This window comes from Pelodiscus sinensis, chromosome 8 (genome assembly GCF_049634645.1).
Source record: "Pelodiscus sinensis isolate JC-2024 chromosome 8, ASM4963464v1, whole genome shotgun sequence".
Lineage (NCBI taxonomy): Eukaryota > Metazoa > Chordata > Testudines > Trionychidae > Pelodiscus > Pelodiscus sinensis.
The window spans coordinates 18,638,631-18,653,780 of NC_134718.1; the positions used below are offsets into that span (position 1 = coordinate 18,638,631).

The 15,150-nt window shown below is 41.5% G+C and overlaps 1 protein-coding gene across 1 annotated transcript in view; it reads right to left on the reverse strand.

The window, feature by feature from the left end:
• Positions 1 to 2,202: 2,202 nt before the first annotated feature.
• OPN4 (opsin 4) overlaps positions 2,203 to 15,150 on the reverse strand; it is a 47,263-nt gene continuing 34,315 nt past the window's right edge. Inside the window, exons 7-13 of the mRNA XM_075935624.1 lie at positions 14,801 to 14,908; positions 13,675 to 13,852; positions 8,520 to 8,672; positions 7,150 to 7,218; positions 6,035 to 6,049; positions 4,890 to 4,913; positions 2,203 to 2,655 (exon numbers count right to left, since the gene is read on the reverse strand). Coding sequence (XP_075791739.1) covers positions 2,371 to 2,655; positions 4,890 to 4,913; positions 6,035 to 6,049; positions 7,150 to 7,218; positions 8,520 to 8,672; positions 13,675 to 13,852; positions 14,801 to 14,908 — 832 coding nt within the window. The 3' untranslated portion in view covers positions 2,203 to 2,370. The remainder of the gene's footprint in view (positions 2,656 to 4,889; positions 4,914 to 6,034; positions 6,050 to 7,149; positions 7,219 to 8,519; positions 8,673 to 13,674; positions 13,853 to 14,800; positions 14,909 to 15,150) is intronic.

Consider the following 15,150-nt stretch of genomic DNA (forward strand, 5'->3'; position numbering starts at 1 on the left):
AATAAAGCCATTAAAATTAGATGAAATCAGAGGGAATTATTTATTTATTAAAAATGCCAGTGGAGGTTACAGCATTCTTGATGGGCAAGATTAATTACGCAAATTTACTAATCTTTGCCATGAATGATTTCTCTAGTTTTGGGAGAGGAGAGGAGCTGGTACTGGATTTCAAATACACAGGACTTTACATGAGAGTATTGAAATGTTTCACTAATGCTTCACTCTTCACTAATTAATACACTCATTTCAATACCTTTGGAAGCAGACAAGTGTGAACAGCTGCAGTTTCTTTTATAGATGCAGAATATTCTCTGATAGACGCTGAGCATAAGGAAACAGCAATCAACATGCTGCAGATTCAGAAGGCTTTTCCAGTCACGAAGGTATATTCTTTTATATATTCTATAAGCAAAGTTTGACCAGAGCAGCAGGCAATGCGGTACAGTGCAGAGTATTATCTCCAAGAGAAATAAAATCATAACAAGTGATGACAATCGATTTAGTGACACATAGTGCATTTTCATGTCTCTTAATAATACCCAATAGAATATATATGAGCTTTGAACATTTTCTTAATAGACTCCGTGCATGATTTCACCATTGCTTTGCATCCCATTTGAAAAACTCCCACTAGTGGCAGTGGAGCATAATAATTTGGTAGCTTTTGACATCCACTTTATACAAAAGTAAATGGCTCAGAAGTGGGTAAGAAGGCATGAATCAGACCCCCGTGTTTAAAATCATTTGTATAGCATGAACAGTAACTCTTAAAGAACAGTTTGTACTTGGTGAGAATCTTCAGAAACACCTTTTTGTTAGGATACAATATACTTTTTTTATCTCTTTCCCTGTTCTTTATTACTAACAATATCTGTTCTATCATTTTAATATCTGTTATGTGCTCTATCTGGGGACAATATCCTGTCAAGTGAATGGCGAAAGAGTTATGATAGATCTTTTCCATCTCTAATTTCCTTGATTTCATTTACATGAAACATCTTGGTTTCTGTGTAGTTTATTTGCTACTGCAGAAGTTATGGTCTTGTCACAAACAAAGGTTATAATTAGAAATGGGCAAATCTTAAAAGGTTTGTTTCAAATCAACATGTGAATTCCTAGGCTCTGATTTTTGTTTACATTAAGGTCTCTTTACAATACTCTGGAATTATATTTATACTCACTTAAAGGCTGTTTATGATACCAGATTGGTGTAAAGAGGCATGAAAGTAAATAAGATCCACTTTGTTTCTGCCACATCTATACTCAAATTGGAACCAGCCCTTCCAGATTTCGGTGGTGCTCAAAATGTAAGTACCATCTCTGCAGGATGCTTCCTTCTACTTACCTAAGGGCAAGATTACATTACAATATTAAGACTTAGTGGGGTCAACATACAGCAACTACAGTAACTATTGCAATTTTTCATGTCTGCTCTATACTCCAGCCTAAGTTCTCCCTAAGCTGTGTGGCCACACAGCTTCCCATTAAGCCTCACATAGGGTCTTAGGGTTGCAGTGGGGAGAGATATCTCTTTCCAAGTCCTGAAAATGATTCCCCCTTCTTGAGATAAGGAAAATTATCTGTGACATCAAACTGTGGTTTAAGTGTATTGCTTTTTAACAAAACCATACAGGAGCTTAAGAAAAAGCATGGAACTAAGAAAGAAAGAGAACAATGAGACTGTACTTAAACATAATCTGCACAAGCTATGTCTACACTGCGGAGCTATTTTGGGGTACTTCTGGTATCCCAAAATAGCTATTCCGTGTCTTTTGAGCAAGCCCATTATTTTGAAATATAATGGACTCACTATTCCAACATCCCTGTAAACCTCATTCCACGAGGAGTAAGGGATGTTTCGGAATAGTGCTCAATTTTGAAATTAACTCGAAATAAGCGACACAATTTGTGTAGCTCAAATTGCGTAGCTTATTTCAAGCTACAGGTGCAAGGTAGATGCACCATTATAGAGCTTTAATATAAATAAGGAAAGATACTGTAAGTTTCCCCAAATTCTCTCAACTCTATAATTTACTTCTAAAAGTGTTCCTTTCTGGTATAGTAACTGCAACTGAGATATGGCACTGAATAAAGATCATTATCAGAGTTTTAACCCCACATAATTAAGTCTTAGCAAGAAGCTTGCATAGACTGCAGCTAAAGGTGGTGCTGATACACTGCTAACTCCTGAGCAGAGTGACATTCAAGAATGAAAGAGTAATGTCATCATTGTGGAGGCATAATATATTCTAACACAAGAGCTAGAGCAGGAAACAAACCCCTGGAGAAAGCTCAAATGCTGGTTCAAATTCTTTCCCCCCTTGGCTTATCTGTTGTTGTGCCACTATAGAAATGGTGGCCTTCCATGGATCAGAGCTGTTTTGGAAAGTCTTCCTCACTCAGCTGAGCTGTGGTTTCTCCTGAGATCCTGGCTAAGTCATCACCTGGGTGCAGTTTATTCAGCCGACTGCTGTAGTCCTTATCCTGGACAAGGCTACTGTTCTTAAGGAACTGGAGGCCAGAGCCAAATTCAGAAGGTTGTTCTATTTCCTGGACATTGCTGTATGTTACTATAATGCTGGGTATCTGGGCTGCAGATGGCTTACAGTGAGACTCTCCTTTTCGTAGTCCAGTCCCCTTCAGGCTCTCACCTGTCTTAAGGATGCAAAGATTTAAGAGAAATGTAAAACACAGACGTCTCCAGGATGATGATATTACAACCGTCCACTAAAAGGGAAAGTGACAAACATTTTAACAAGCATTCTGACAACCACCACCGCTAAACCAAAGCAAATCTTGTATTAATGGGAAAGAATTTGACCTAGAAACTTTTCTGATGTATCCCATGACTCACTTCTGAAAAATCTCTCTCTATATATAAAAAAATCTTTTCCTGCAGAAGGACAGAGTGATGTCATCATGTCACTTTGCATCCCCAGGAGCCCTGACCATGTGACCGCTCCATGACATAGTGGGGATGGTGGCTCCATCCCTGCGTGCTCCCTGGACCAGTGTCTGCCTGCCTCCGGGCCCCGCCCCCAGCCTGCCTGGCCCACATGCCTGCTGTATGGCTTTGCTCTGTGTGGCATGGCCACAGCACTTGAGTGCTATGCAGCAGGTCTCCCCCAAGCTAGCAGCTCCGGCGTGTGCCAGTGACCTGGGCCAGCACACTCTCCCGGGAGCTCCGTCTATATCTGCCCCCTGAAACAGTGTCTGCCTGCCTCTAGGCCCCTCCCCCAGCCTGCCTGGCTCACGTGCCTGCCGCACGGCTAGGCTCTGTGCAGCCCGGGCTTAGGTGTGTGACAAGCTGGGCAGGTCTTGTGCCCAGCCACTTCCCCAGATCTCTGGGGTGGCCGCTCTGTGCTCTGGGCTCATCACAAAGCAAAGCTGCCCCAACAGACCCGTGCAGAAAGGCTGGGCTGGGGGCAGGCTGTGGCGCCTGCTGCAGTGGCCAGGGCTGGGCTGCCTGGCACAGTGGTGCTCTTATGGGAGAGGGGCACACAGCTCAGGGAATTTGTGGGAGCGGCAGGGTGTGAGGAAAGGGGATAGGGGGTGTGTGGGGATGGGTGTAAGAGGGATCGTGGGGGGAGAGGGATACAGGAATGGAGGCAGGGGGTGGGGAGGGGTCAGGGAAGGATGAGGGTGTATGGGTAGGCAGTGTGGGGTGGGGAAGGAGAGAGGTTAGGGAGGATGGTGAGTGCGGGAATGGAGGAAGGGGGATCAAATTGAAATACAGGTTGTGGGGAGGGGGGAGAGATGGGGCTGGCCCAGCCTTGGCCTTGCCTGATGGCTGGGACAGGAAGAGAGATAGGGCTGCCATGCCTCAGCCCGGCGTCCCCAGCAGCCAAGGCTGCCTTCTCCCGGAAACAGGGGAGTTTGTGAGCATAGGGAGCAGAGGGTACCACACCCTAGTCTTAGTAAGCAAACTAATTTATCTTAGCACAGAGTACTTCAGGCACACTCTCCAGTACTCTAATGAAAGTTCCGGTTAATAATAACACATGCCTCTGTGAACAATAGCAGAGAGAAGCTAATGTGAGGGTCTGGTAAAGCTAGAAATACCCATACATTCAAATCAGATGGCAATTGATTCCGGGTAAAACATTATAAAAGAGTGAACCACAGCGTGGAAACCTTGAAATGTGATGCCAAATAATTAAGTAAATGAAGAGAGGAAAGGTGAATGGAATTAATTCAGCAATAGAAAATACTACTGAAGAACCGAAAAAGAAGTATGTTAGAATGATATCTTCATCAAGACAAAGATAGAATGATAAACCTACTACTAACAATAGCAAGAAGGCCCATGTGTTAGCATTCACAATGCAGTCTAAAGATAACACAGATTACTCTCCAGTGCTGATTTCAGCCAATAATTTTCTCATTTTTTCCCATCTAGTAGGATGTAGGGCAGATGGACTAGAGCAGTGGTTCCTAACCTGTGGTACTGTAGGGTGTCCGTGGAAAGTTTAAAATAGAAATTAAAATAAATGCATGGAGCTTCTCACAGCCAGCACATCCTTTGGCCCATGTTGCTTCCCAGGGCTCAGGCAGCAACGCGGGTTGAAGGACATACTAGCTGCTGGCATGGAGCCTTTCAGCTGAGCTGGTTCCTGAGCTGGTTCCTGAGCAGGCTGAGGGACACAAGCACAGCTATTTTGTTTGGGGAGTCTGTAAAATTTGAATAGATTGAAAAGGGGTCCATATGCTGGAAAAGGCTGGGAGCCACTGGTCTAGAGTTAATCTACTTGTGGGATGTGTTGAAGAATTATCACTGTGCCACAGCATTGTTATCCTATGAGAATACTTGGTGTGGGTTGCCCTAAAGGTTAGTGCTCCACGTTATAAAAAGATGTAAAAATTAAATGCACAAAACCCCCCCAAACCACTTGGATTTCCTTAAGGCTATAGGTAGGGCCCTACCAAATTCACAGTCATGCAAAAGGCATCACAGAGCATGAAATCTGGTGTCCTGTGAAATCTGGCCTTTTGTGTGCTTTTCCCCAGACAGATTTTGTGGGGGAGATCAGTGTTTCTCAAATTGGGGGTCCTGACCCAAAAGTTGCAGGGGGATCACAAGGTTATTTTACACAAGGTCATAGTATTGCCACCCTAACTTCTGTGCTGCCTTCAGAGCTTGAGAGCAGTGGTTGTAATGTTGGCTGGGTGCCCAGCTTTGAAGGCAGCAGGAGCAGTGCAGAAGTAAGGATGGGAATACCATATCCCTATCACTCTTACTTCTGTACTGCTGCTCCCAGGGTGTGTCTAGACTACACCTTGCTGTTGACAGAGAGATGTAGATTAGGCACATTGAAATTGCTAATGAAGCAGGGATTTAAATATCTGTGCCTCATTAGCATAAACATGGCTGCCACTTTTTTCGAAACTGAGCTTTTTCGAAAAAAAAGGCAGTCTTGATCCGAATCTGTTGAAAATAAAGCCTTTTCGACAGATCCTGTAAGCCTCATTTTTTGAGGAATATAGGATCTGTTGAAAAAGGTTTTAATTTCAACAGATCCACGTCTAGACTGCTGGTTTTTTTTTTTCAAAAAAACTCCTTTTTGAAACGGGGCGGTGGCCATGTTTATGATAATGAGGTGCAAGATATTTAAATCCCTGCTTCATTAGCAATTTCAATGTGCTTCATTTGCATCCCTCTGTCAACAGAGGGATGCAGTCTAGACATAGCCCCAGAGCTGAGGAGCCAGAGAATGGCAGCTGCTGACTAATGGTCCAGCTCTGCAGGCTGCAGTGCATAAATAAACATGGCAATACCATACCGGGCCATCCTTACTTCTGAACTGCTGCTGCCAGTATCTCTGCCTTCAGAGCCGGAATCCTGGCCAGCAGCTGCTGCTTTCCAGCTGCCCAGCTCTGAAGAAGTAAGAACTAAGGGTAGTGATAAAACAACCTCTTCCCCTACAACCTCTAGGGATTCCAACAATTACAACACCCTGTAATTTCCAATTTAAATCCAATGAGTGTGAAATGGACCAAAATAGACCATGAATTTGGTAGGGCTCTAGCTTTAGGTTCTAGATGGCACAGCCTAAACGAAGTGCAACAAAAGGTTAATAACTCTCTTTTCTACAGCAATATTTGGTGACTGACTATGAAATACTGACTTGTTTATAGGAAGAAACACCTTATTCCACAGCAAATCCTCAACAAGATGAGCCAGGAAATATTTTTTCTTAATGGCTGTTATTAAAGGAGAAGGAGCAACATGACTACTATGCCCTTATCTTAAATGAACAAAAGTAAATAAATCTCTTGCACACCATTTGCTTTATAAAGTATAATCCATTTTGGATAGGAAAAAAGATAAGCAGGATATATTAACACTACCCTTGCAAAACCTGTCAGAGAATGCTCCAGTTATGATCCCAATGTAGCATTAATTGTTGTAGGATATTTTTTTCATTTTTTTCCTTAAATAATCTAAGAGGCACACAAGGCTATGTTTTCTGTAATATTTTCTATGATGTTTAGGAGTTCAGGATTCTCCTTCTATTTCCCTTTGCACTTTTGCTGACATTTTATGGCTTGGACAGCAGTAAGGGCACAGTCAACTTTTTATTATCATGATTTCCATTTAAAAATTCATCAGGGGAGCTATTTTCTTCCTCATTCATCTTACCTGTTTCAGCATAGAATTAATGCTTAGAAGTATACTTTACTATCAGTTGATAGTCCAACAATAATTTTGTTTAATATCTAATTTAACAAACTGTTTTTACTATTGGTTTAGCTGTTTGGTATTTTAAATTAAGTTATTTAGAGAAGGAACCTCATCCCACTACAATATGTGTTTGTACAGAACTTAGTACAAAGGGGATCTAATTCTGATCAGAGCTTCTAAGCATTACTGAGGAACCCGGTGGGACGTTGAAACTTGCTGAACCCGAACCCATCAAGAATTCAAATTCCACTCTGTGGGGATAAGCCCAAGGAGAGCCCAATAGCTCATCTGAGCTCCATCAAGGTGGATGTAAGCAGAAGCAGGCCAGAAGGGCACCTCAGGACTTATGATCATATCTTGCACAGTTTCCAGTGGGGACAGAGCTTTGTCTGTGCTCAGAGAGTAGAAAAGAATCACTGTTTGCTTTCCTCAATTTAATCCCCAACAAATACTAAAATAATACTTACAACGGGAGAGGAACTGCAATCCCTGACATTCAGCTCTACCATGGAAATGTCATCAGCATCTTCAGATGTCTAAAAGATAAACAAACCCCCAAAACCGATACATGACACACAGGCATGTCACAATATTCTTCACAAAGTGGCATATGAAATACCAGAAGGGGTTGTTGAAGTAGAAAACTGGAGGATTAAAAATATAGTGAATTTTAAAGGGCAGTGTTATTTTATATTTTTCTAGCCACTGTCTCAGTTAATTAGTTACCATATATGAATATGGAGCATAAAAATTGTGTTCACGATAAGCAATTTAAACACTGCAGAACACAAGATGAATAAGCAACAAATGACATTTTAAAAACAGAAATATAAGATGATGAGGCACAAAGAACAAAACATCCTGCCTACTCTGCCTATTGCAAATGCAACAAAGACAACTGGAAAAATGAACTGGTGCTGAAAATAGACGGAGGAGGACCTTTTATAGCCTCAAGGTCATTACTCATCACATTCATATCACATCAAGCTGTAAAGTGTCTCGGCACATAAAATTAACCCTTACTATTATTTCCTCCCTTTATATAGTAACCCCTCATCACTGAAATCAGCAAGTTGATATTCAGTAGAGATACATGCCAAGTACTATATTTAGGAAGGAAAAAAATGGAATGCACAACGACAAACTGAGAAATAATTACTAGGTGGTAGTAGTGCAGAAAAGGATCTAGGCATTATAGTGGATCACAAATTGAAAGTGAATCAACAATGCGATGCAGTGGCCCAAAATGCTAGTATCATGCTGGGCTAGGTGACAGGAGTGCCATATGCAAGACACGTGAGTGTTCTGCTCTACTCAGCAGGAGGCCTCAGCTCCAGCATTGTGTCTAGTTCTGGGTGCCACATTACATGAAAGATGTGGCCAAATTGGAAAGTCCAGAGACAGGAGAGCAATAAAAATGATAAAAGGATTAGAACACTTGCCCTATAAAGAAAGGTTAAAAAATCGTGAGAAAAGAATGAGGGAAGATCTGATAATCTGTTAAGGGCTGTTATAGAGAGGATAGGGATCATTTATTTTCCATGTCCACTAAAGGTAGGGCAAGAAGTTTTGGGCTTAATCTGGGAGATTTAGATTAGAGATTAGGAAAACCTTTCCAGCCATATGGGTAACTAAGACCTGGAACAGGCTTCCAAGGGAAGTCGTGGTATCCCCATCATTGGAGATTTAAGAACAGGTTAGGCTTCAGAACACCTGTGAAGGATGGTCCAGGTGTACTTGGTCCTGCTTCAGTTCAGAGGGCAGGATTTGATCAATTCATTAGATTTGTTAACTCATCAGCTGTTTGAGAGGTTGGATAGTGCACAGTATCTATTACCTTCTCAAAAATCCCAGAATCATGCCTTTTCATTTTGGATTTGGCTTTTGTGTCATTGGTTTCGGCAGCATATTTGCCTATTTCATAGGAAACCAGTTTATTGGCTGGTCCGGAGATCACACAAACGACATCAGCTTCTGTTTCAGTCCAGCCCTGCAATGAATACATGGGAAACAAGCACTTTAGGGTCCCGTTGGGCTCGGTTACTCGGTTAATTTAATAACATTAAATTAAGTTTTACATAGACATGATTCATAAAAGGAAAAGGCTGTAAGAAAGCTATTTCAAAAGAGATAGCTGATTATACTCATTATCATACACCTAAAAAGTTTTAGAATAATGCAAGCAACACTGTAAAAGTAGGAAACTTGGTCTACATATTTTTCTAGGACTAATTGTAAAAACTTTGATCACATATTCCTGTCAGAGTTTTTTTTTTTTAAAAAACCTCCATAGTGCAGGTATGGAGAAATACTGTGCATCCAGCAAGCAGCCCGCTCTAGGAAGAAGGGGGGCATGAGAGACTGGCAGAACTACAATTCCCATGTGCCGTGGCACAGGTGGAAGCAGAGATTAATGTCAATGCAAATGTTTTGACATTTCACAGTTGGAAAATATTTTGGAATTTTTTATTCTGTGAAAAGAGTTGACTTTTTTGGAGAAAACGTCAAAATATCAGAATTTCCTACAAGTCAGAAATTTTTGTTTTCTATCAGCTCTAATTTTTCCTTATATTGGGAGATTGAAAGAGAGAGAGAGAGAAGAGAGTGTTTTAAGAAAACAAAGAAAGTGTGTATAGCAAGCATTCATAAGCAGTAAGTAGCCCTGCAACAAGAACCAAATATTAATAAAGGATAAGCATAGTTAGGACACAGAAGTTACAAACAACTGTGAGAAAATGTTTCAGAAATACCTTGACAAATGTCCTTTTAAATTGGTACAGATTAGAACAAAAAAAGAGTAGACACATAAGTGACCCTTTTATAGGACCATTGTTCAAAATTCCACAAAAACCTTGATCTAACCTGTTATAAAAAAGATACAGACCCATCTGGAAAGGTCAGCCCTGAAGTAAGTCCATTGATGTTAACAGAATTTGCATCCGTTTCTGATGGGCCTGAATTTGCTTCAATGTCTTTCTTTCTAGTTTTGTTCTGTTTTTACCCAAATGTTTGTTCTGTTTTTACCCACATTCTATACTTCAGATACACAGTGTATTTAATGATCACCACCTGCACTGGGTCAGCCAGCTGTAAAATGGGCACCGTTTTGTTTTGCAAAGCCAGTCTCTACTAATGCTGCTGTCTTTGGCCACTTTCTACTGTCTGTTTGGAAAAAAAAGGTACTTTTTCAAATGCAACTAAGTTGTAGATCAGGATGGTCAACAGGGAGGGGCAAACGGGAGAACTGCTCTGGGGCTGGCTATTCAAAAGGTCTGAGAGCTCCTGGCCACTGCTGCTGCTACTATGGCAGTGTCAGTACCTGAAGATCCCGGCCCTTTAAATAGCTGCTGAAACCCCACTGAGGGCTGACTGCTCCCAGCCCTGCCCTTGCACTTTAGGCCACACCCCTTCCAGGAGTGCAGAGCTTCCCCTTGCCCCCGTATTCCCCTGCCCAGGGGTCTGGCAATTCTGTTAACCCCCCAGTTATAGACAGAGAAAGTCACAGCATGTGTGTATGCTAACTTACAGCCAATTATATCTTGAATGATCAACCTTGGTACAAAATATGTTTTTGCTTTGCCTTTTGTGTTGTATATGTTTGGAGAAAGAAAGTGCCTGGTTTCATGGATTTACATGTGATGATCAAACCAATTAATCAAGGGAAAAGTTGTCAAAAACAATATTTAGCCAAATTCTGTCTTACAGTAATACTCTGCTTTCTCCTTGAACTTCAGTATTTAGAGAAAAGAACCATTCATTGTTTTTAAAGTATTTTTAGAGAAAAGTTTGTCTAACAAGCTTCAAATTCCTATTAAATTAAAGATGAGCCAGAATTCTGGATGAAATCAGGGTATGACGTTTTCAGCTTAACAATTTAAAGGACATAGTCTGAGGGAGAGGGGGAAAATCACATTTCTGTTTGAAAATATTGTGTTTACTATAGGTCCAAAGCAGACCTGTGGCTTGAGATGCCTGATAAAAGATAGCTAGGAAGAAAATTCATTAAAAAAATGTATATTCTTTGAGAATTTGACAGCAGTTTGTCAGTTTCACTATTTTTCCTGTGTAGTCAGGCCTCATTCTACATGACTGTAGGGGTGCATATACACAGCAGTGTTATTTCAGAATAGCTCATGTTATTCCAATATATCATAGTCCGTGTCTATACTTACAAGCAGTTATTTCAACATAGTGTCAAAATAATGTCAAGCTGGAGGACTTCTTACTCCAACTCCTGTAACCCTCATTTTATGAGGAGTAAGGGAAGTCAGAGGAAGAGTGCTCTTTCTCGGATTTCCTGCTGTGTAGATAGCGCCAAAAGCCAAAATAAGCTATTTTGACTTAAGCTACACAATTAATGTAGCTTAAGTTGCGTAGCTCATTTCAGCTTTAGTCCTGCTGTGTAGACATGCCCTAAGTGTCTGAGTCTATGGCTAGGCAGTGGTGCTATTTTGGGATACTGGAAGTATCCCAAAATAGCAATTCCACATCTTTAAACATGCCAGTTATTTCAAAATATATTTCAAAATAACAGGCGTGCTATTCTGGCATCCCTGTAACCCTTGTTCCACGAGGGTGAAGGGACTTTTTGGAATAGTGCTTTATTTCAAAATTTGGTGCTGTGTAGACAGTGCCAAATTTCAAAATTAGCTATTTTGAAATTACCTTGAAATAAGCTACTCAATTTGTGTAGCTTATTTTGAGGTAAGGTTGCTGTGTAGATGCACCCTAACTGAGTAAATCTGGTTGCAGAATGAAGGCTTAATTTTTCTCCCATAGGGCAAATCTACACTAGGAAATTATTTTGAAATATCTTATTACTAAATAATAACTTCCAAAATAACTATTTCAAAGTAGTGTGTTTTCACTACAGGGAAGCCTCAAAATTAGTCCGAAGCAGGCTCCCTTAATGTGGACACACTCCCTCAAACCAGAGCCCCAGGAAGCACTGGGGAGTAATTACTTTGAATGGCTCTGGGGAGGAGCTATTTCAAAACAGCAGCAGTGGAGCGTCCACACTACTGCTATTTCAAAATAACTATTTTGAAATATGCATTATTCCTCATGGAAAGCAGAAGCTATTATTTTGAAACTAGCCAATTAACCCATCATAAGACGGGATTTTCAGGTCTCTCCTCCATGTCGGTTTTCTCTCCTGAGCCTCCGGTCTCTCTCTCTCTCTCTCTCTCTCTCTCTCTCTCTCTCTTCCTCCTACTACCTCCCCCCCCCCCTCTCAGCTCTCCTCCACCTCCTGACTCTCTCTCCATCTCTCTCTTTCTCTTCTCCTCCCTCTCCTGCCTCTCATTTGGGGGACCGTGGAGTCCAAACGGTCACTTGCACCACTTGCTCCCATGCGATGGCCTGGCTGAGCGGTGCAGAAGTCAGGCAAGCGCCACAGCGGGAGGCAAAGGGGGGCAGTGATGTTCACGGCCAGGGGGCGGGGCTTGGAGCCGCTGTCATGGCGCACATCACCACCCCGCCCCCCTTCGCCTCCCACCGTGGCACTCGGCTGACTTCTGCGCCACTCAGCCAGGCCGCTGCGGGGCAGCAAGCCACCGTTTGGGCTTCCCTGTGGCAGCCTGGCTGAGCAGCGCAGAAGTCAGCCGAGCGCCACGGCAGGAGGTGAAAGGGGGCAAAGCGGTGATGTACATGGCCAGACCCCACCCCCGGGCATGTACGTCACCGCCCCACCCCACCCCCTTTCCCCTTCCGCCATGGCACTTGGCTGACTTCTGCGCCGCTCAGCCGGGCCACCGCGGGGGAGCAAGCGGCTGCACTCCCCATGCAGCACGGGACGCCCAGAGGGAACAGCCAGCATTTCAGGCAACAGCGCCACCCAGAGGGAACAGCCAGCATTTCAGGCAACAGCGCCACCCAGAGGGAACAGCCAGCATTTCGGCGTTACAGACTCTCAGACACTGGCGTATATATGATAACCAGCCCCTTCTTTCGAAATAATGGGCTTGGTAGTATGGATGCTCCACTTGTTATTTTGAAATAAGGGAAGTTATTTCAAAATAACTCCTTGGTGTAACCAGGGCTGAAAAATTCTTATCAGCAGGGTGGGGTGGGGAAGGGGAGCACAGTGGGGAAGAGGGAAAACATACTAATATTTTTGAAGGATTATTTCTTATTTTTAAATGTAAAATACAGCATTTAAAGTGTGTCTTACCAGAAGCAGCTAGTGAATTTCAAAACATTTAAGTTGAATGCTATCTTTGACACTGATGAGTTTAATTTTGATTGGCTTGATAAGTACAACATTTAAAAAAAAGGGAAAATCGTCTTTAAAAGTAACTGGCAGAATTCAGAGCTTGACCACTTTAACTAAAAGAATATTAGCTTGAAAACATGAATACTCACATGGAACATGATGGTATTTTTCCATTTTAGAAATTGTACAAAATGGTTGAAAATAGAACACTAATGTGCCATTAATAAGCTAGAAAGAGACGTGGACTCCAGAAATCAGACCTGTTTCTGGCTATCATGCAGAAACAACATTTGGCAATACTTAGTTTGTCAGCAGTAAGCTTTTTGAGGTCTTCTGGAAAAATAGTTCTGTGATGGATTTTGTTAATCTGTCTAAATTTGCCAAATACTCTGTTTCTAAATGCAGCCCATTTCATTTTCAGGAAGCGCGTTGTCTTTGTCTTTACAACCTGGGGAACTGCAATTTTACTTTTAAGTGTCCAAGTTCCAAGTCACTGAAGCACTTTACACTAAGTCCCATCTACATTTTGTCTTCCTATTAGTGCATCTTTCCATTCTCCCATAAGTGTCAGAAACCTGCAAGAATATACATGTTATTTACATCCCGCTTTTAAACTTTATCCTCCTTTTTTATTCTGCTTTCTCCTCATAAAATTAGCCCCTTCGGAGATCTTCACAACGCCTCTTTCCATCGAATCTAGCCACCACTTTGAAGGATGCTGTATGAAAATTATTTGCTTGCTTTTTAAAAATAAACGTATCTGAAGGGTTTTCCTTACTGATTCACTTTCTGAGAGAGAGGATTTCCATTTCTTTCCCTTCTGCAGTCCACTTATCTCAGACTGGCTGGTTATAGTGGATTGTCTGGTTGAGAGATACCTGCTGTAAGACCTGGAGTCTTTACGAGAAACTCTTAGCAAGGGTCGAAGGCATGGCACATACTTTGCAATGGCCATTCTAGAGGATAAAAAGTAGAACTAGTTAGTTCCCTCTGGCTAAATAAACCTGCCACAAAAAGTCACTCACCATTCAGACAGATAGAAACATGCTGCATAGACTAAGATGTTGCTGGGTACAATAGTAAAAGTTTCCCAGATTTTAGATACTGGTTTTTTTTTTGTTTGGTTTGGTTTTTTGCATCTACAAAACTCTTCAATACAATTTAAAAAAAATGAAACAGGAATGATTTACAGCATTTTGTTGTCAGAATTTACTACCAACAAAAAATGTATTTTTCTAATGAAACCAGCTATTAAAATGTTTTCTCTGTTAAAAGATTAACTGGGACAAAAACAAAGCTTCTGGGCTTATAAACTGAACTGTTTAGAAGTACAGTGAATTATTTTAATCTCTTTGTAAGCAGCTATTCTAGTTTCTTCCTGGGCATCTGCTCACATAGTATTCATGTGGTAGTATAAACTCTAAAGCATCAAGGAGGAAAGAGAGGCCCACGACACAAGAAAAAAAACCATTTACCATACTCTCATTGATCTGGATAACTTGGCACACTGCTAATTGCAGCCGTGACAAATGGGTACATTTGTCAAGGAAATATTTTAAAGCAAAACACCATAAAACGTGTTTTAGTCAAGAAAGTCCCTATCCTTTATCAGACATCCATTGAGTACAGATATTACGTTCCATACATGTCTCTAGCTTCCATCTGGATGGAAATTTGTTCTGAGTACAAACTCCACTGGCATGTATAGGGTATTAAGAACTTTTTTGTGTTTTCTCTTTTGGTTTCATGCACATTTGCAGAGGCAAAAAAACCAGCATAAAGGTAAAACATGCAGATGAAGCAGCTTAGTATACAGAGGAATTTCAATGAATCAGTGAAATAGCATCTAAGACAGGTTTAGTTTTCTTTGCTATGCTATTTGTGTTTGAAGCGAACAACCCTACCTGTATTTGGGATGAGTTATGGCATAAATGATGGGGTTGTGAATAGCAGAAGCTTTGGCGATCACAGCTGGTATGGTGTTCATAAATGGTGTCAGGAGATGGGAATACCTAATGAAATTCAAAGTTATTATTTTGTACCACTTCCTGCACAGTCAGCACACAGTAAAAACCAAATACTAGTTGGAAAGTGCAGGGTTTGCTTTTTACTGCTGCTGCTTGCTTCCCTTATTACCTTCCCCAGTAATAAGACAGGAGCAAGGAGCAGAACTGACATCCTGTCAAGGAACACGCTTTTTCAGACTCATGCATGGGGCAGATTTCATACCCATTTTACTCCAGAATCAATGACA